Raw genomic sequence first — 19,236 nt, forward strand, 5'->3', positions numbered from 1 at the left:
CCTCAGCTTTATCTGATAGAGCTGCAGCTCTAATGCTGACAGATTTTTTTTCTCTTCTCTGAAACTCTTAGGGTTGCGGCTCTAATTCCAATTTTTCGCCAAATCATCAATTTGAGCCCCGAATTCGCCTAGTTTCCATTCCTTAACCCGTTTAACACCGTTTCTTCAAGAATTAAGCGCTTTCCCTCCAATTTCAAGCTATTTCCTTCATAACCACACTTAATCCTGAAAATACAATAAACACCAGCATAATATCGCACAAAACCAAATAAAAGACTAAAATGCATCTTAAAACACGCCCTAAAAACATACCAAAACTAGTCCTAACAACTTAAACAATTATTTTGGTAATTATTTCAATGGTGAAGCACTATTATTGTCTTTAGGATTCTATTTGAACTATTTTACAAAATATAGGGTCCAAAAAATAAATTATTAAAATATAGGATCCAAATAGATAATGGGACAAAGCACGGCGTCCAAAATGGTATATACCCTAATAATAATAAGGATCGCAAAAAATTAAAATTGCAAGCTAATCAATTGAAATAATAATAAAAAACAAATTATCATAACTACTAGTTTATTTTTTATTATATGTTGACTTTATGTTTTAACATAAGACAAGACTTTGTTTTGTAATTTATTTATATTGATAGTTGGAATATATTATTGTCATATGCTTTGTTTTTTCTATTTTGAATTTTGTAACTCTACATAGTAGTAGCGGTAATAATAAGACATCAAACAGGCTGTTATAGCTTAGATCAATCCACCAATACTAATATTAATACATTATATACAATAATTGTACAAATAAAATATATTGTCACTTTTGCTGGTTTATGTGGCAATAGTTTAATCCAATTGGATGAATATTATAACATAAAATGAACAACTCAACTTTTGATAAAGAATTATTATACTCTTCTTTTATCATTTCGTTGTCATTACAGTCATATTTTCATATTGTTGATCAGTTAGTCTCTTATTGCCATTGCTTTAAGTTTTTTGTGAACCTTTAACAATACTGAGTTAGCTACTGAAGTGAAGTGAGACATGGCTGAACTTGTGATCGGTGCTTTTCTCTCTGCTTCTTTTGATTTTTTGCTGGAAAAGATAGCTTCTCCTTATGTTGAGGAGTTCTTCTTCAAGGGAAATCAAAGTAGTGTTTCTGAGAGGCTTTTCAAGTTGAAGTCAACGTTCAACTGTCTCGCTGCTGTTCGTTTCGAGGTGGAGAACAAGAAAATCAAAAACCCTGCTGTGGAGGAGTGGCTGGACGATCTTCTCGACGCTGTGGATGATGCAGAGGACTTCTTTGGCGATGTTGAATATGATGCTATGAGACCTAAGAAAGCTGAGTCAAGCAGCAAAGTGAGAAGAAAGACAAGTAAGTTACTTTCTCGTTTCTCCCAACCCTTTAACTCAGCTGATAGTAAAAGGAACACCAGTATGGAAAAGATTCTAAGGAGATTGGAGTACTTAGCAAATCAAATTGGAAACATGAACATAGAAAAGAATGTTGTTGAGGTGAAACCATCAGAAATGTTGTTTGTTAAAACTTCTCTGCCGGATGAACCTGAAGTTTATGGTAGAGAGAATGACAAGGATGCTTTAATGAAGTCTTTGATATCAGATGATGTAGGCAGTGATCAAAAGATATATGATGTCATTCCCATAGTGGGAATGGGTGGGATTGGAAAAACTACCCTTGCTCAAACCCTTTTCAACGATGAAGAAGTGATGAAGATGTTTGAACTTAAGGTCTGGGTGTACGTTTCTGATAAATTTGATGCCATGGCTGTGACAAAAACCATTCTTCAACAAGTAGCTCCGGATGATGCTCGTAATGACATGGATTTGAATTCGCTTCAAGTCAATTTGGCAAAGAAGTTAATGGGAAAAAAGTTTTTGATTGTTCTAGACGATGCTTGGGCGGATGATTATGTTCAGTGGAAGGAAGTGATGAAGCCTTTCAATAATGGGGTAAGAGGCAGCAAAATAATAGTGACAACAAGAAACAAAACAGTTGCGGATAGCATTGGAACTGTTGATCCACATTATCTTAAAGAATTATCAAAAGATGAGTGTTGGGAACTGTTTGCGAAACACGCCTCTCGTGGAAATCTTGATATGTTTATTGAGAATCCAAGATTGGAAAGTATCGGCAAAGAAGTTGCTAAGAAATGTAATGGCTTGCCTTTAGCTGCTAAAGTTCTAGGAGGGCTCTTGAGATCGACGTTGGATGCTGAGAAGTGGGAACAAATAGCAACGAGTAATATTTGGGAGATGACTGATAAAAGGAGCAAGGTTCTTCCTGCGGCCTTAGAAGTGAGCTACCACTATCTTCCTGCACACTTGAAAAAGTGTTTTGCTTATTGCTCAATATTCCCAAAAGGCTATAGATTTCAAAGACAGGAGTTGGTCTTAATATGGATGGCAGAAAATCTGGTGAAGCATTCCAAAGAGAATAGGAGAATGGAAGAAGTTGGTGATGAGCATTTTGATGAACTAGTATCTATGTCATTTTTTCAAGTGAACACCAAATACTCGACGACTAATTCTTATTTCGGTATGCATGATCTTATAGTTGATTTGGCTAGAGCTGTTTTTGGAAAATATTGTTGTTTGTTAGAGCATAATGAAGATACTGATAAGTTTGAGAAGAAGACTCGTCACCTTGGATGTGCCACGGAAGTCCTTTGTTATGGTGATAAGATATCTACTTATGATTTTAAAGCTACTCGTTTGCGAACCCTTTTGTCAATAAGGTCTCGTTTTGGTGTTTCATTGGTTCATCAATTTAATTTTTCAGTGCACGATTTGATGCCGAAGTTTAAATGTTTGAAAGTTTTATCTTTTCGTGGTTGTGGTATCACTGATTTGGCTGATTCAATCGGTGATCTAAAATATCTTCGCTATTTAGACCTTTCTGGCAACAAGATAGTGATATTGCCCGAATCTGTAACTATATTGTACAATTTACAGACATTGAAATTAGAAAATTGTTATCTACTTGAAACTCTCCCCAAAGATATGCATCATCTCATTAATTTGAGACATCTTATTATCAGCAACGCTAGCCTAGTAGAGATGCCAAGTCAAATAAGTAAATTGACGAAACTCCAAATGTTGACAACATTCGTTGTGGGAAAGGATAGTGGTGCTAAAATAGAAGAGTTGGCAAAACTTCCAAGTCTACGAGGAGAACTTTCCATTAAGAAGTTAGAAAATGTGGCCAATATTACAAAAGCATTGGATCAAGTCAATGTACTGGATAAGAAGCAACTTGAGAAATTGAGTTTGGTATGGAATGCTAATGTTGTTGATCCAAAACATGGAGAGAGTGTGCTTGAAATGCTTTCACCTAACACAACGTTGAAGCAGATCGAGATTCTTGGTTATCCAGGCACAAAATTTCCAAATTGGATTGGGGATGATTCGTTCAACAACATTGTTTACATAAAGCTTAGTGGGAGTCGGCATTGCTCCAATTTACCACCACTTGGGCAACTGCCTTCACTAAAAATTCTTCACATTTTAAGTTTTGATTCAGTAACGACTGTGGGTGCTGAGTTTTACGGGAATAGTTCTGCGAAGAAGAAGCCATTTTCATCATTGGAAATCTTAATTTTCGTGAACATGTCAGCATGGAAGCAATGGCACTCAATGCAAACTGAAGATGATGCAGCAACATACAGAAAGCTCAAAACACTTGGGATTTATAATTGTCCTAAGCTCACCGGGGAATTGCCTCACTTCCTTCCTTCATTAACAAAGATTGAAATTGATGCAGATAAGCTGTGTGCTTTAAATATCCCAAGATTACCTTGTGTCACAGAAATGAGAATTACAAACTTGGAAAATGTGGAATCATTGTACGAGGCAATAAAGGCAATGAATCCTTCTTCTTCGACTGGAAGTTTGCTTACCACTCTCACTCCTCTTCAGTCACTTACTTTGAGTAGGTGTGGGTCATCCTTTAGATCCTTCCATATGGATTTATTTCCCACTCTCCGAACTCTTTCAATAAACAACTGCGATTACTTTGAAGCCCTCTCAATGTCCGATGGTCAATGTCAAGAACTAACTTTTCTGTCTATCTCTTGTTGTCGTAGCTTTGTGTCTTTCCCAAATCGTGGACTCATTGCTCCCAAACTGAGAGAATTTTATATTTTTCTTTGCCCTAAATTGAAGTGGTTGCCAGAGAAGATGACTTCCCTCTCATCTTTGAAATCTTTGACAATCGAAAATTGTTCATTGATAAAGACTATTCCTGAAGGTGGTCTGCCCATTAGTTTGTCTACACTTGGGATAAACTATCATCAACTTTTGAGGATGAAATGGAATGGGCAAACATTACCCAATCTCAGGGATGTTACAGTTGAAGGATATAAAGAAGATTTGGAATCATTTCCGGAGGAAGGACTACTGCCTGCCACTATCACCACTCTTCGTATCTGTAGCTTTCCAAAACTTAGAGGCCTGGACAAAAATGGGCTGAGTCAACTCACTTCCTTGCAACAACTTCACATCAGGTGGTGCCATGAGTTGCAGACATTATCAGAAGAAGGGTTTCCAACATCCCTCAGCTCTTTGAGTATAACTGGTTGTCCTCTGCTGGAGAAAATTTACGACCCAAAGGAGAGTGAGAATAAGGAGTACTAGAGAAAGATTAGTCATATACCACGTGTCGAATTTGATTGAGCTTGCATTTACCATACGTCACATCCAATCTTTCACACAACTACTCTGAATGTTAAATCAAATAATTGAGGTATGTATTCGCTCTTTTTAGGCAATCTCAATTAATTGATTGATCTCTTTGTATTTTTCTTCTATTAATCGTTGATCTATAGAGATAATAGTTTTCGGTATTGTTTTACATATCCTCAAAACTATTTGTTAGTTATTGCAGAATTACTATGAGAGCTACAACTGTTGAAATCCATATCAGTTCAGAATGGACCCAAAATATCAAAATGGGAACTCAGGTTAGCAAAATTCAATACAAAAGTTTCAGATTTTAATTTTTTGGCTCGAAACACTATGTTGAATTTCTCTAAGCAAGTAGACCATTTTCTTAATTTTGTTCTCAGGTGTCACCCTTATGATACTTGTAAAATAATTAATGAAGACATGTTTGTTTACATAGAGATGTGTATTTGAGTACGTTTGCAAAAACACAAGTCTTAATTATGTGTATCAGCGACAACATTTTTTGCTTTTATTTTTCAAAGGCCAAAGTTTCTTTGGAGAATATTTGTAGAGAAGTTGTTGTTTTGTCTCTGAAATTTACAAAGATTCTATGCTTTTGCCTAATTACTCCATGATGAAATTTATGTGTATCTATCTTTACTTTTGCAGAACAATATATTCACAGCTTGATCAGCTTCTATCATGGAGTAATTTATGTTCACAAGTCTATGGATTCATTTCAAGAGATGGAAGTGTAATAACCCGGAATTTTTTTTTTATTTTATTTTATGTAAGACAAATTTTGTGAATTAATTTTTATTAAGAGTTCGAATAATAATTAGTGAATATTATTTTAACTAAATTTTAACTTAGAGGTTTGAATAAAAATGGGCTTAAACATGGCTACCTTTCCTTTTTGTCGAACAGGGCTGGCTTGGTTTTGCAGGAGTTTAGAGAGGAAAACTCTTAAGAATTTTGATTGATTATCGAAAAAGGAATATACAGCTAGCTATAGGATTTATTTTTTTTTTAAACATTCTATTATATAAAATTAGTAATCTGCTGGTTAAAATTAGTAAGCAACATGTTAATAATAGGGGTGAACATTTTGAATTTTCATAATTAATTGGTAGTTCCAGCCTAAAGATTTAGAGAGGAAAACTTTAATAATTTTGATTGACTTCAATAAGAAATATACAGCTAGCTAGGATGTATATATATATATATATATATATATATCTATATAGATCAGAACATGGAAAGAACTATAAATACTCAAGTGCTGCTCTTCAGTTTTTCTTTGATGATTTTGGCTTCCTGTTTACTTAGATACTTTCTTTAGTTAGTGTCTGAGCATGTTGGTGATGATTTTCTTGGCAAAATAATATCCTCACAGAGAAGAAGTTCTCCTATCCTAAGGAAGTCTGGGATTGAATATCATATTGATCCCTAAGCAGCCCAAACACAGGTGTTAGAGTCCATGTTTCTGCCTAATTACTCAAATGATAATTTCTATGCGTGTAAGCCTTTACTTTTGCATTGCAATTCATAATTATATCAGCTTCAAGAGATGGAAGGCAATGTGGGAAAAGATAATATCATTATCATTATCATCATCATCAATGATTTAATGGTCTTAGAGGGCAACTGTGAATTGGTCAACTTATTTTTACTGTTTTATTACAAATAAGGAGTAGAGTACAAAAGATTGAGAGACATTAAAAAGTTTCCTTGTAATTGTTTCAGAGTCATTTTGCTGAAGTGAGAGTTACGTTGTAGAGTCCTAGTAGCTGTGCTGATGCTAGAGAAGATGGTAGAGATTGAATGTGGAAAGTGGTGTAAAATTTGCTCTTTTGGCAAGTTTGAAGCACTCTCAATAATAGCTATGGAAGAGGTCTAGTCTAGTTTGAAGCACTTTTTTGCAGGACCGTACTCATGGCTAGAAGTTCGGCCATTAGAGGTGAACAATGAACATCAACAGTCAAAGAACAAGCCCAAATAACCTCACCATGGTCATGGTGGTTTCTAAGAACAGCCTCAATCCCAAGCCAGTTCGTGTCTTTAAACAAGGCCACATCAATATTAAGTTTCAATGGTCCAACGGGAAGAAGAGACCAAGACCTGGTATATGACTTGTCATATATTCAGTTAATAATGATCTAAAAACGCCTTGACAACTGTTATATCTCAGAATAACATAATAGAGTCTCTACTTTCTACTAACAGAAAGTAATATAGTCTAGTTTATATGTACTATAAGAAAATAGTCTCTTCATTCCAAGTCCAACAACAAGTACCAAGGTATATATATTTATATATTTTACTATATTAAGTGCGTCAACGTTCTCAGTGGCCTAGGAGACCTCAAAACTTGCTAATGTATTATTAGCATGACTAAAGAAGGAAACGGTTTATGATAATTAGTGTACCAATAGAGACATCATCATGTGAGGTTTCTTTTGGCAGTTGGTTGATTTAACCTCAAAAATACCTCCACCGACACAAACTACTATAAATAAAGTAAAAAAAGAAAAGACCAAAACTTTCCACCAACTCAGACTCATGTCCCCTTCTATTTGCAATTAGCAATTTATAATGATTTCTCAAAAAGAAGAAGAAATTTGCATTGATTAATGAAAAAACAAATTTGCATCTGTCAAGCCACTAATCAAACCATAACACCCACCAATTCAAACTTTCTCTCAACAATTATGCGTCTAGTTTTATAAAACAAAAAACTGTCAAAGGAATCTCATTCCCAAATACCCTTTTACAACAAATACACTCAATGAATTTTAACTGATAAATTATCACTCTTAAACCTGCAGATTACTAATTTTAGCCATTCTATGGTGGTGATATTTTGTAAGCCAGAAACTCTTACATTATAGAATGCCTCAAAGCTCCTCCCTTTGATTTTTCTTGTCTCTTTCATGTTGTGGATGATATCTGCATCAGATTCATTCAGATAGACATTGGGAATAATTACAACTGAAAAGCATGCATGATTAGGTAGAATCTGCTGAGTTATGAATATTAGAGGACAGATTTGGTGAGGAAGAAACAGGTGATGACTGAGAAGAAGTATGGGACACTGAAGAAGTAACAGTGGGAAGAGAAGTACTTCGAATGACAGTAGAGGGAGTAGGAAGGGGAACTTTGTACGCATTAGCATCAATAAATTGTGTGGAACTAATGGTAGAAGTAGACTGTTGAGGAAACAGAGATGAATAGTGAAATTCAGACTCATTAAATGTGACACTCCTAGCAACATAGACCCGACCACTACTATGCAAACACCTATATCCCTTTTGATTAATGCTGTAACCAATGAATACACATTTGAAAGACCGAAAAGCAACTTTATGATGTTGATATGGACGAAGTAAGGGAAAACAAGAGCAACCAAATACTTTGAGCATGTTATAGTCTGGAGTATGATGAAATAACATCTCATAGGGTGAAACAAAATCAAGAACTGGTGTAGGTAATCTGTTAATGAGATATGCAGCTGAAGTAAAAGCTTCCCACCAAAACGTGAGAGGCATGTTGGCTTGAGCAAGAAGAGTGAGGCCGATATCAACAACATGCCGGTGTTTTCTTTCAACACGGCCTTGTTGTTGATGAGTATGAGGACAGGAATTTCTTCTTTGAATGCCCAGATTTTTAAACAGTGAATACAATGGTTTATACTCGGTTCCTAAGTCAGTTTGGATACTTTTTATCTTTGACTGAAACATTCTTTCTACAAAAGCATTGAATTGTTTAAAAATGAGTGAAACTTACGAAATCAGTGTTGTTTAAAGATGATGGTAGGAACCATCTTATTCACAAGGAAATAATCGATCCCATGCGTGAGTTTCGTAAGGAGCTACTTACGAAATCAGCCAACTTTATCAACCAGAAGTAAGTTTAGTAAAACATTGGTAAATTTAGCTACTTCTTATTTATGTATATATGTATAGACACATGTTAAATTGCACTGTATTGAGTATCTTGCTCAGTTTTTCATCATTCTAGTTTAATCTGCTATGCTAAAGAAGAACAGTGCTTTTTTTGTGTTAGTAAAATTTTGCAGTACATGATGAAACCTGATTAAATACAAATCAATTGATTCCACAAGAAATAGAGAACAAGATTGAAGTTGTGTAACGTCTAAATTAACTCAGTGTTGTCAGCAATGAAAACTACTACAACACAAAATTTATCACAAGGCTCGTACTTGATCATCGACACCACATCTCTCTCTCTCTCTCTCTGAGTTAAGTCTTGGCAACATCTCAAACTTTATTGTCACAACATGTGGTACAATTTCATATCAGATTCCACATATTTTGTTTCAAATTTGAATATGCAGAATCCGATATTAAATTACTTGATCACTTTATGCCGCTTCATGTGGTATCGAGTGTCATATAGCAACATTCTTTTTATTAAAAGGAGGTTGACAGAGGTTATTAGTAACTGCGATGCTTAATGCAGAAGAAGAATTGCAGCAGAAGGAGAAGGACCAGAAATCTCTTAGGCCATCATCTGTAAAGCCATTTGCAGTAGTCCCAGTTGCTGCTGCTAAAGAAGATAGTTCTTTTGACTCCTCTTCTATGCAAAGCCAAGAAACGTTCAACCAACAAAGGTATATGTTCAATTTTCATACTCACTAGTTCTAGTCTTTTCACTTGTACATGTTATATGTTTGCTTTAAATTTCAAGTTTTGAGCTTAACTTTCTTTGAACTTTAATAACATTCCTGGTTTGTTATGATTAGCTAGTCTATCATTGGCATGTACATAGTCTTGGTTTACATAGTCTTGCTGTTTTTTCAGGTTTATTGTTTTACTAAAGAGGTGCTCAATATTAATGAACAAAAATGAGTACAACTTAGTATTGCTTGCAGATGACTATATGATTTGCTCTATTCGGTATGCAATTGTGAATAATAGTCCTTTAAAAATGGTATCTCCAACTCTCACTACAAAAAAAATTTTATTGCAACTTTTTAGTTGTAAATAAACCTCACTTTTACTCAAAAAGAATTAAAAATTAATATTTTGTCACAAGTTCTTACTAATGTATTTTTAGTCACAACCTATCATATATAAGATAAAATTTGTTATTACTAAAAATACATTTAGTCATAACAAAACTAAATGTATTTTACACTTTTATTATTAAGTGTTTCTACAAAAATTACATTTGTATTCAAGTGTATTACTCTTTTAGTTACACTCATAAATCATATTTACCACAAATATTATTTAAATTATAAATATCATCAAAACTAATTAATAATATCATTTCTAAATGCCACTACTGAATCTGACCAAAAATTTGTGTGAAAAGCCCAAGAATATTTCTTTTTTATTTGCTTTGCTTTATAATCATTATATATTCTCTTATCCTCTTATATGGTAATTAGCTAGTACTTAAATAATTATTTTGGTAATTATTTCAATGGTGAAGCACTATTATTTTGTCCTTTAGGGTTCTATTTGAACCAAACACAAGGTCCAAAAAGTAATTTATTAAAATATAAGGTCCAAACAGATAATGAAACAAAATACAGTGTCCAAAATGGTATATACTCTAATAATAATAATAAGGATCGCAAAAAATTAAAATTGCAACCTAATTGTAACGACCCAACTTTTCTTAACTAAAATATTTTCCAAGTCCGTGAAAATATTTCGTAGCCTTTAAGCTGTCAAATCTAAACTTTGAAACTAATTCCCGAACTTCGAATTTTTCTTGAAGCTTACATAATAATTCCCGAGCCTAGCTCGTAAATTATTAGTCTTAGATGTTACTTAGATAAATTTTTCTAAACCTTGATCCTCAAATATCAGTTTGTAGACTTTGGGGTACCTAATCCCGAGCTTCGCGACAAAATTCCAAAGTTTTGGACCAACTACCATTTATGGTCCCTTTGGTTACTAATCAGTAACCATTAGTAACTAGTTGGCCACATACACGTGACTACCCCATCATCTTCATAAAGCTCAACACCAAAGGCAGTCATGGCTTCTCCTCTACACCACCATAACCACCCTCTCGGCCACCACAACCTTTTCTCCACTCCCACGTTGATCATGGAGCCAAACTTCCATACCCGCCTCTACCATTCATCACCCATCACCAAAACACCCCAAACTTCAAGCCTTATCATATTAAATCGTTCCCAATCCCCAAATGAATGTTTCTAGTCCCAAAACACAGATTAAAACTATATAAAACAGTCCACAAATTCATCACCATCCTAAGAAACAAAAATGAAAAATGGGAAACGTAACACTACGAAGGAAATCTATGAATATATACCTCTTACTGTGCCCGGTTCTTGGTGTGTTCTTTCTTTTCCTCAACTTAGTACACAACACTATGAACACAAGAAAACCATTTGACATGAATTTGGTACTCAGAATCTAAGAGAAAAATCAACGCAAATGTATGTTCGGACTTACGTTTTTCTTCTGACTATTCTTGCACCGGACTCCCAATAACACTCCCTTCTTCCTCTTGCTTTCTTCTACAATCAAAACATAGGCTCTAAGGACGTCTCTAAGGACTGTAATCCAAAGAAATAACCACAAGTGCACCGTGCACTTCTTCCTTTCCTTCTTCCCTCTCGGTTCTAGCTTCAATATCAGGATGGCTGAAACCAAATGAGAGAAAGTGGCTTCAACTCCCTCTCAACCACCCTCAAATAACCTCCCAAGATTCATTCAAAATTTCCCACCAAGTTTGTGTGTGAAAAACTTACGTGAGAAACATAAGAATATATATTTATATTTATACATGTGCTGTGCTGAAAAGTCACAGAACAATGTTTCCAGGTTATTACACTAATCAATTAAAATAATAATAAAAAACAAATTATCATAACTACTAGTTTATTTTTTATTATATGTTGACTTTATGTTTTTATATACGACAAGACTTTGTTTTGTAATTTATTTATATTGATGGTTGGAATATATTATTGTCATAATACAGGCTGTTATAGCTTAGATCAAGGAGATGAGCTCTTCCACCAATACTAATATTGTCACTTTTGCTGGTTTATGTGGCAATAGTTTAATCCAATTGGATGAATATTATAACATAAAACGAACGACTCAACTTTTGATAAAGAATTATTATACTCTTCTTTTATCATTTCGTTGTCATTACAGTGATATTTTCATATTGCCATTGCTTTAAGTTTTTTGTGAACCTTTAACAATACTGAGTTTGCTACTGAAGTGAAGTGAGACATGGCTGCTGAACTTGTGATCGGGTCTCTTCTCTCTTCTTCTTTTGATTTTTTGCTGGAAAAGATTGCTTCTCCTTATGTTGAGGAGTTCTTCTTCAAGGGAAATAAAAGTTGTGTTTCTGAGAGGCTTTTCAAGTTGAAGTCAACGTTCAACTGTCTCGCTGCTGTTCGTTTCGAGGTGGAGAACAAGAAAATCAAAAACCCTGCTGTGGAGGAGTGGCTGGACGATCTTCTCGACGCTGTGGATGATGCTGAGGACTTCTTTGGCGATGTTGAATATGATGCTCTCAAACCGAAGAAAGCTGCTGAGTCAAGGAAAGCAAGAAGAAAGGCAAGTAAGTTACTCTCTCGTTTCTTCTCCAAACCTTCGAATTCAATTGATCGTAAAAGAAACACCGATATGGAAGAGATTCTTCTGAGATTGGAGTTGTTGGCAAATCAAATTGGAATCTTGAATCTAGAAAACAATGTTGTTGAGGTGAAACCATCAGAAATGTTGTTTGTTAAGACTTCACTGCCGGATGAACCTGAAGTTTATGGTAGAGAGAATGACAAGGATGCTTTAATGAAGTTATTAATGTCAGATGATGTATGCGGTGATCAAAAGATATGTGATGTCATTCCCATAGTGGGAATGGGTGGGATTGGAAAAACTACCCTTGCTCAAACCCTTTTCAATGATGAAGAAGTGACGAAGATGTTTGAACTTAAGGTGTGGGTGTACGTTTCTGATAAATTTGACGCCATGGCTGTGACAAAAACCATTCTTCAACAAGTAGCTCCGGATGATGATGTTCGCAATGGCATGGATTTGAATTCGCTTCAAGTTAACTTGGCGAAGAAGTTAATGGGAAAAAAGTTTTTGATTGTTCTAGACGATGCTTGGGCGGATGATTATGTTCAGTGGAAGGAAGTGATGAAGCCTTTCAAGGATGGAGCCAAAGGCAGCAAAATAGTAGTAACAACAAGAAAGAAGACAGTTGCGGATAGCATTGGAACCGTTGATCCACACTATCTTAAAGAATTATCACAAGATGAGTGTTGGGAACTGTTTGCGAAACACGCCTCTCGTGGAAATCTTGAAATGTTTATTGAGAATCCAAGATTGGAAAGTATCGGCAGAGAAGTTGTTAAGAAATGTAATGGCTTGCCTTTAGCTGCTAAAGTTCTAGGAGGGCTCTTGAGATCGACGTTGGATGCTACGAGATGGGAACAAATAGCAAAGAGTAATATTTGGGAGCTGACAGATAAAAGGAGCAAGATTCTTCCTGCAGCTTTAGAAGTGAGCTACCACTATCTTCCTGCACACTTGAAAAAATGTTTTGCTTATTGTTCAATATTCCCAAAAGGTTATTTATTTGAAAGACAGGAGTTGGTCTTAATATGGATGGCAGAAAATCTGGTGAAGCATTCCAAAGAGAATAGGAGAATGGAAGAAGTTGGTGATGAGTATTTTGATGAATTAATATCTATGTCGTTTTTTCAACCGAGGACCGATTACTTTAATAAGCCGTGTTTTGTTATGCATGACCTTATAGTTGATTTGGCTAGAGTTGTTTCTGGAAAATATTGTTGTTTGTTAGAGCATAATGAAGATATTGATAAGTTTGAGAAGAAGACTCGTTACCTTGGATGTGCCACAGAAGTCCTTTGTTATGGTGATAAGATATCTACTTATGATTTTAAAGCTACTCGTTTGCGAACCCTTTTGTCAATAAGATCTAGTCTTGGTGGTTCATTGGTTCCTAAGGAAGTAGTGCACGATTTGCTGCCGAAGTTGAAGTGTTTGAAAGTTTTATCTTTTCGTGGTATCACCGATTTGGCTGATTCAATCAGTGATCTAAAATATCTTCGCTATTTAGACCTTTCTGGCACCGACATTGTGATGTTGCCCGAATCTGTAACTTTATTGTACAATTTACAGACATTGAAATTAGAAAATTGTCATCGACTTGAATCTCTGCCTAAAGATATGCATCATCTCATTAATTTGAGACATCTTATTATCAGGCAAGAAGAGGTGTTAAATGAAATTGGGTCGTTGAAAGAGATGCCAAGCCAAATAAGTAAATTGATGAATCTCCAAATGTTGACAACATTCATTGTGGGAAAGAATAGTGGCGCTAAAATAGAAGAGTTGGCAAAACTTTCAAGTCTACGCGGAGAACTTTCCATTAAGAAGTTAGAAAATGTGGCCAATATTACCAAAGCATCGGATCAAGTCAATGTACTGGATAAGAAGCAACTTGAGAAATTGAGTTTGGTATGGACTGCTTATGTTGTTGTTGATCCAAAACATGGAGAGGTTGTGCTTGAAATGCTTTCACCTAACACAACGTTGAAGCAAATCAAGATTCTTGATTATCCAGGCACAAAATTTCCAAATTGGGTTGGGGATGATTCATTCAGCAACATTGTTGAAGTAAGGCTTGATAAGTGTCGACGTTGCTCCTATCTACCTCCTCTTGGACAACTGCCTTCACTAAAAATTCTTCACATTTCAAGTTTTGATTCAGTAACGACTGTGGGTGCTGAGTTTTACGGGAATAGTTCTGCGAAGAAGAAGCCATTTTCATCATTGGAAACCTTAAGGTTCAGCTTCATGTCATCATGGGAGCAATGGCATTCAATGCAAACTGAAGATGCAGCAACATATGGAAAGCTCAAAACACTTTGTATTTCTGATTGTCCTAAGCTCATTGGGGATTTGCCTCGCTTCCTTCCTTCATTAACAAAGATTGAAATTGATGCACATAAGCAGTGTGCTTTAAATATCCCAAGATTACCTTGTGTGAGAGAAATGGAAATTACATATTTGGAAAATATAGAGTCATTGTATGAGGCAATAAAGGCAATGAATCCTTCTTCTTCGACTGGAAGTTTGCTTACCACTCTCACTCCTCTTCAGTCACTTACTTTGAGTAAGTGTGGGTCATCCTTTAGATCCTTCCATATGGATTTATTTCCCACTCTTCGAACTCTTGAAATAAGCTACTGCGATTACTTTGAATCCCTCTCAATGTCCGATGGTCAATGTCAGGAACTAACTTCTCTATCTATCTCTTGTTGTGATAGCTTTGTGTCTTTCCCTAATGGTGAACTTATTGCTCCCAAACTGAGAGAATTTCAGATTTTTCTTTGCCCTAAATTGAAGTGGTTGCCTGAGAAGATGACTTCCCTCTCATCTTTGAAATCTTTGACAATCGGAAGTTGTCCATTAATAAAGACTATTCCTGAAGGTGGTCTGCCCATTAGTTTGTCTAAACTTGGGATAAACTATCATCAACTTTTGAGGATGAAATGGAATCGGCAAACATTACCCAATCTCAGGGATGTTATAGTTGACGGAGATGAAGAAGATTTGGAATCATTTCCGGAGGAAGGACTACTGCCTGCCACTATCACCTCTCTTACTATCCATAGATTTTCAAAACTTAGAGGCCTGGACAAAAATGGGCTGAGTCAACTCACCTCCTTGCAACAACTTCACATCTTGTGGTGCCCTGAGTTGCAGACATTATCAGAAGAAGGGTTTCCAACCTCCCTCTGCTCTTTGAGTATATATGATTGTCCTCTGCTGAAGAAAATTTACGACACAAAGGACAGTGAGAATAAGGAGTATTGGAGAAAGATTAGTCATATACCCCATGTCAAATTTATTTGAGCAAGCATTTACCATACGTCACATCCCAATCTTTCACACAACTACTCTGAATGTTGAATCAAATAATTGAGGTATGTATTTGCTCTTTTTAGGCAATCTCAATTAATTGATTGATCTCTTTGTATTTTTCTTCTATTAATCGTTGATCTAGACCACATCTGGAGAGAGATAGTTGTTCGTATTGCCCACATCTTCTAAAATATATATTTGTTATTAAATTCCAATAATATAAAGTAGAACAATTATTAAATTCATAAAGTGTTGGCCATTCAAATCATGGATGTATATATACACACAGAGATGTATATCTAAGTATGTTTGCGAAATTATAAGCCTTCATTATTTGTATCAATGAGAGTATCTTTTGTAAATTCTTATGTATTTACACAGATAATTTCCACAACATGAAAGAAGTGATTTTAAGCATTCTATAATGTAAGAGTTTGTACTTTATAAATTCACCTAAAATAACTGAAATAAGTAATCTGGTTTAATGGATTTAGTGTTGAGCTTTAAAAAATTAATAGAGATAATTTATTAGCTATGAGTCATTGATGTATTAGTTGTAGAAGAGAATTTGGGAAGTGATATTTCCGTGAGTTTTAGAATTGTAGAGAGGAAGTTTGAAATGTTGAGTTTTACTTTCATTGATTAGATTAGTGGATTAAGTGACAGTGAAATTCGATATGATTTGATTTATCTCTACGTGTGTGTGTTGCAGATCATCACTCATTTATTTATGGAATGTGCATTAATTCAGCAGCTGTGGATGAATTTACGGAATTCGAAATTCAATGGTGTCTGCCTTGGTCTTGTGCTCAAATGATTGAGAGAAAATTGTTAGGAGGAAGGCAGAAGCCAAAGCTGTGGTTAGCGGCCATTTTAGGTTGCAACTTGGATTTATAAAACTCAAGACTTTGAGGGATCGACTTTCTTTCCTAGGCCTTTGTAGAGATTGGGGAAGGTTTTTGTACTAATTATGTTTTAGTTTGTAGTTATCTCTTATTAGTTTTGTCTTATGATTGTGCTGCTAGAGATGTGTTCTTTATTTTCATGTAATTCTCAAGTTTTCTGTTTGTTACCAAGGTTTTCCTCCGCCACAAGTGAGGGCTTTCAATAAATTTGGGAGGAGGTCACTCATGGACATGTGACCTTTGACTTTTTAAAAAAAAAAAAAAAGATTGAGCTAGAAGGAACACGTCCTACTTCAAATAGAAGGAAGAAAGTCAGAATTGATGCGATTGTGAAAAAAAGGTTCAATTTTAGGTAATTTTACTGATCTAAAAGACCAAAGACTTCATACATTTTCCCTTTTCTGATTTATTACAAGATTGGAACATATGGCAGTAGTTCTGTCATTTTCCATCCATTCTGTAAACCAAATTATGATGTTTTTTTATTCTTATCCTGTGTAACAGAGTTATCCAGCTTGCTATGTATCAGGGTCATCAGACATCAAGATCTGTCAATTGTTGCTGTTTTGGATTATAAAATGTGTTATTTGATTATTTGGTCTGAACCAAGTAAACTACTTCTCTTGTTCATCTTTTACAATATATGCTCTTAATAAGTTGTTCTTTTGTTATGCTTGTGAATATTTAGATAATTTCTAATTGTAGTAATGATGTGTCAATTAGTTGATGTTAATAGTCTTTTTAAATCTGTAATTAGTGATATTAGTGATTGAACCTATAAATAGCCAAAGTGGATAGTAGTGGGGGTTATCTGGCTTTTGTGTTTTGTGAGAAAGTAAAAACTTGGTATTTGTAACACTTTTGCTTGATATCAATAAAATACTTTACAAGGAATTCTTTCAAGTACTGTAATTCTCTTCCAGGGTCTATCAATTATTAAGGTAATCTTTCCTATCTTTGTTTGACACCTTTCGCCAAATTATGAGTTTCGCTTTCAATTAATGCATATATATATCTATATGAAACAAGCAATGTTCTCTCAGGGCTCTGTGGAAAGACGAATGAAAACGAAGATTTTAGCTATATGCTGACAACTCTAGCTTGAAAGAAACAGTCTTATCTTTCATGGCATCGAATCAGAGTTGATGCAGCTGTGGGAAAACGAAAAAGTTCAATTTTAGGTAATTTTACTGATGTACAAGATTGATGACTTCCTGTATTTTTCCTTTTCTGGTTTATTACAAGAAAAGAAGATTTTTGTTTTGTGTGATAAATGTTATGTTTCTTATCATATAAATACATATATATATATGTGTACTTTGACTAATTGAAATTACCACTGTCAAGTGTGAAGTTTGTGTATGTATATATATTGGTCTAATTGAACCTTTGGGAGATGAGCTACTACTTACTCTAGTTTTGAATAGACAATTTCCCATTACTGCAGGACCCTTTGCAAGCTTCAGCTTCTGGAAACTCAATCTATGCAAAGTGTTACAAAATTCTCAAATCCATACCACAAAACTTCAAGCTGAGGTAAGCATCTAAATTGCTAGTGATTGAATGTTAAATAGAGAGTACAAAAGATTGGGAGACACATGAATTAGTGTCCTTGTAATTTTTTCAGGCAGAGTAATTTCTGGTGAAAGAGAACTTGTTGAGAAACTTGGAGAATTGTGTTGAGGCTGTGTATTGAAGCAGAGCTAGTTTGCGAGTCAGCAAGTTCTGGTGCTAGGCAGGTAGCCTGTTGAAGTTGTATCGTCTTTGAGATTTAGTGGACGAGCTCGACTGGATGTAGGTCATTATCTTTGAGGCCGAACCAGTATAATTGTTCTGTGTTGCTTTGGTTGTGTGTGTGTTATTTTTGTGATCTGTTTTTCTACTTGGTCTTCTTGTGTAGCTTATATTGTGAGTCTTGGTGTTGGATTGAAACCCAACAGAATCCTTGTATAGCAAGTTTTAAACTATTAGAAACTATTGAATAAACATATTTAGTAGTTGTTTTTTAATATTGAATCCTTGCTTTTGGACTTGCGCTGTAACTCATACAAAATACATTCATGTTAGAAACCAGCTTTATCAACCAGAAGTAAGTTTAGTAAAACATTGGTAAATTTAGCTACTTCTTATTTATGTATATATGTATAGACACATGTTAAATTGCACTGGATTGAGTATCTTGCTCAGTTTTTCATCATTCTAATTTAATCTGCTATGCTAAAGAAGAACAGTGCTTTTTTTGTGTTAGTATTTCATCTTAATTAAGAAGCTACTAAACTTTTGCAGTACATGATGAAACCTTATTAAATACGAATCAATTGATTCTGCAAGAGATAGAGAACAAGATTGAAGTTGTGTAACGTCTAAATTAACACAAAATTTATCATAAGGTTGGTACTTGATCATCGACACCACATCTCTCTCTCTCTGAGTTATTGTTGGTTAAGTCTTGGCAACATCTCAGACTTTATTGTCACAACATTTGGTACAATTTCATATCAGATTCCACATATTTTGTTTCAAATTTGAATATACAGAACCCGATATTAAATTACTTAATCACTTTATGCCGCTTCATGTGGTATCGAGCATCTTAAGGTATCATATAGTAACATTCTTTCTATTAAAAGGAGGTTGACAGAGGTTATTAGTAACTGCGATGCTTAATGCAGAAGAAGAATTGCAGCAGAAGGAGAAGGACCAGAAATCTC

General features: G+C 34.9%; 3 protein-coding genes across 6 annotated transcripts; all 3 read left to right on the plus strand.

Annotated features, from left to right (window-relative positions):
• The first annotated feature begins 866 nt into the window (after positions 1 to 866).
• Positions 867 to 2,515, plus strand: LOC133825861 (putative disease resistance RPP13-like protein 1). Its single transcript, XM_062258754.1, has 2 exons — positions 867 to 2,424; positions 2,468 to 2,515. Exons 1-2 carry the CDS (start codon positions 1,060 to 1,062, stop codon positions 2,513 to 2,515), a joined length of 1,413 nt encoding a protein of 470 aa, XP_062114738.1. The 5' UTR covers positions 867 to 1,059.
• LOC133824839 (putative disease resistance protein At3g14460) lies at positions 2,507 to 18,075 on the plus strand. 4 transcript variants are annotated; one of them, XM_062257840.1, is made up of 4 exons: positions 2,507 to 4,777; positions 4,910 to 4,994; positions 17,030 to 17,706; positions 17,973 to 18,075. In XM_062257840.1, exon 1 carries the CDS (start codon positions 2,521 to 2,523, stop codon positions 4,666 to 4,668), a length of 2,148 nt encoding a protein of 715 aa, XP_062113824.1. In that variant the 5' UTR covers positions 2,507 to 2,520; the 3' UTR covers positions 4,669 to 4,777; positions 4,910 to 4,994; positions 17,030 to 17,706; positions 17,973 to 18,075. The 4 variants fall into 4 exon arrangements, with proteins under 4 accessions (XP_062113824.1, XP_062113825.1, XP_062113823.1 ...); XM_062257841.1 differs by having other exon boundaries at positions 4,919 to 4,994; XM_062257839.1 differs by lacking the exons at positions 17,030 to 17,706; positions 17,973 to 18,075 and adding an exon at positions 5,368 to 5,789.
• On the plus strand, positions 11,818 to 16,762 carry LOC133825862 (putative disease resistance protein At3g14460). The gene is made up of 2 exons (XM_062258755.1): positions 11,818 to 15,682; positions 16,333 to 16,762. The coding sequence occupies exon 1, from the start codon at positions 11,949 to 11,951 to the stop codon at positions 15,609 to 15,611; it is 3,663 nt and encodes a 1,220-aa protein (XP_062114739.1). The 5' UTR covers positions 11,818 to 11,948; the 3' UTR covers positions 15,612 to 15,682; positions 16,333 to 16,762.
• Positions 18,076 to 19,236: the final 1,161 nt, after the last annotated feature.

The sequence above is a fragment of the Humulus lupulus genome, chromosome 3 (genome assembly GCF_963169125.1).
Source record: "Humulus lupulus chromosome 3, drHumLupu1.1, whole genome shotgun sequence".
NCBI lineage: Eukaryota > Viridiplantae > Streptophyta > Magnoliopsida > Rosales > Cannabaceae > Humulus > Humulus lupulus.

Coding starts and splice junctions, on each gene's coding strand:
- LOC133825861 (XM_062258754.1), top strand. CDS start 1,060: ATGGCTGAACTTGTGATCGGTGCTTTTCTCTCTGCTTCTTTTGATTTT. Junction 2,425..2,467: donor GATTTCAAAGACAGGAGTTG/GTCTTAATATGG, acceptor AGCATTCCAAAG/AGAATAGGAGAATGGAAGAA.
- LOC133824839 (XM_062257840.1), top strand. CDS start 2,521: ATGTCATTTTTTCAAGTGAACACCAAATACTCGACGACTAATTCTTAT.
- LOC133825862 (XM_062258755.1), top strand. CDS start 11,949: ATGGCTGCTGAACTTGTGATCGGGTCTCTTCTCTCTTCTTCTTTTGAT.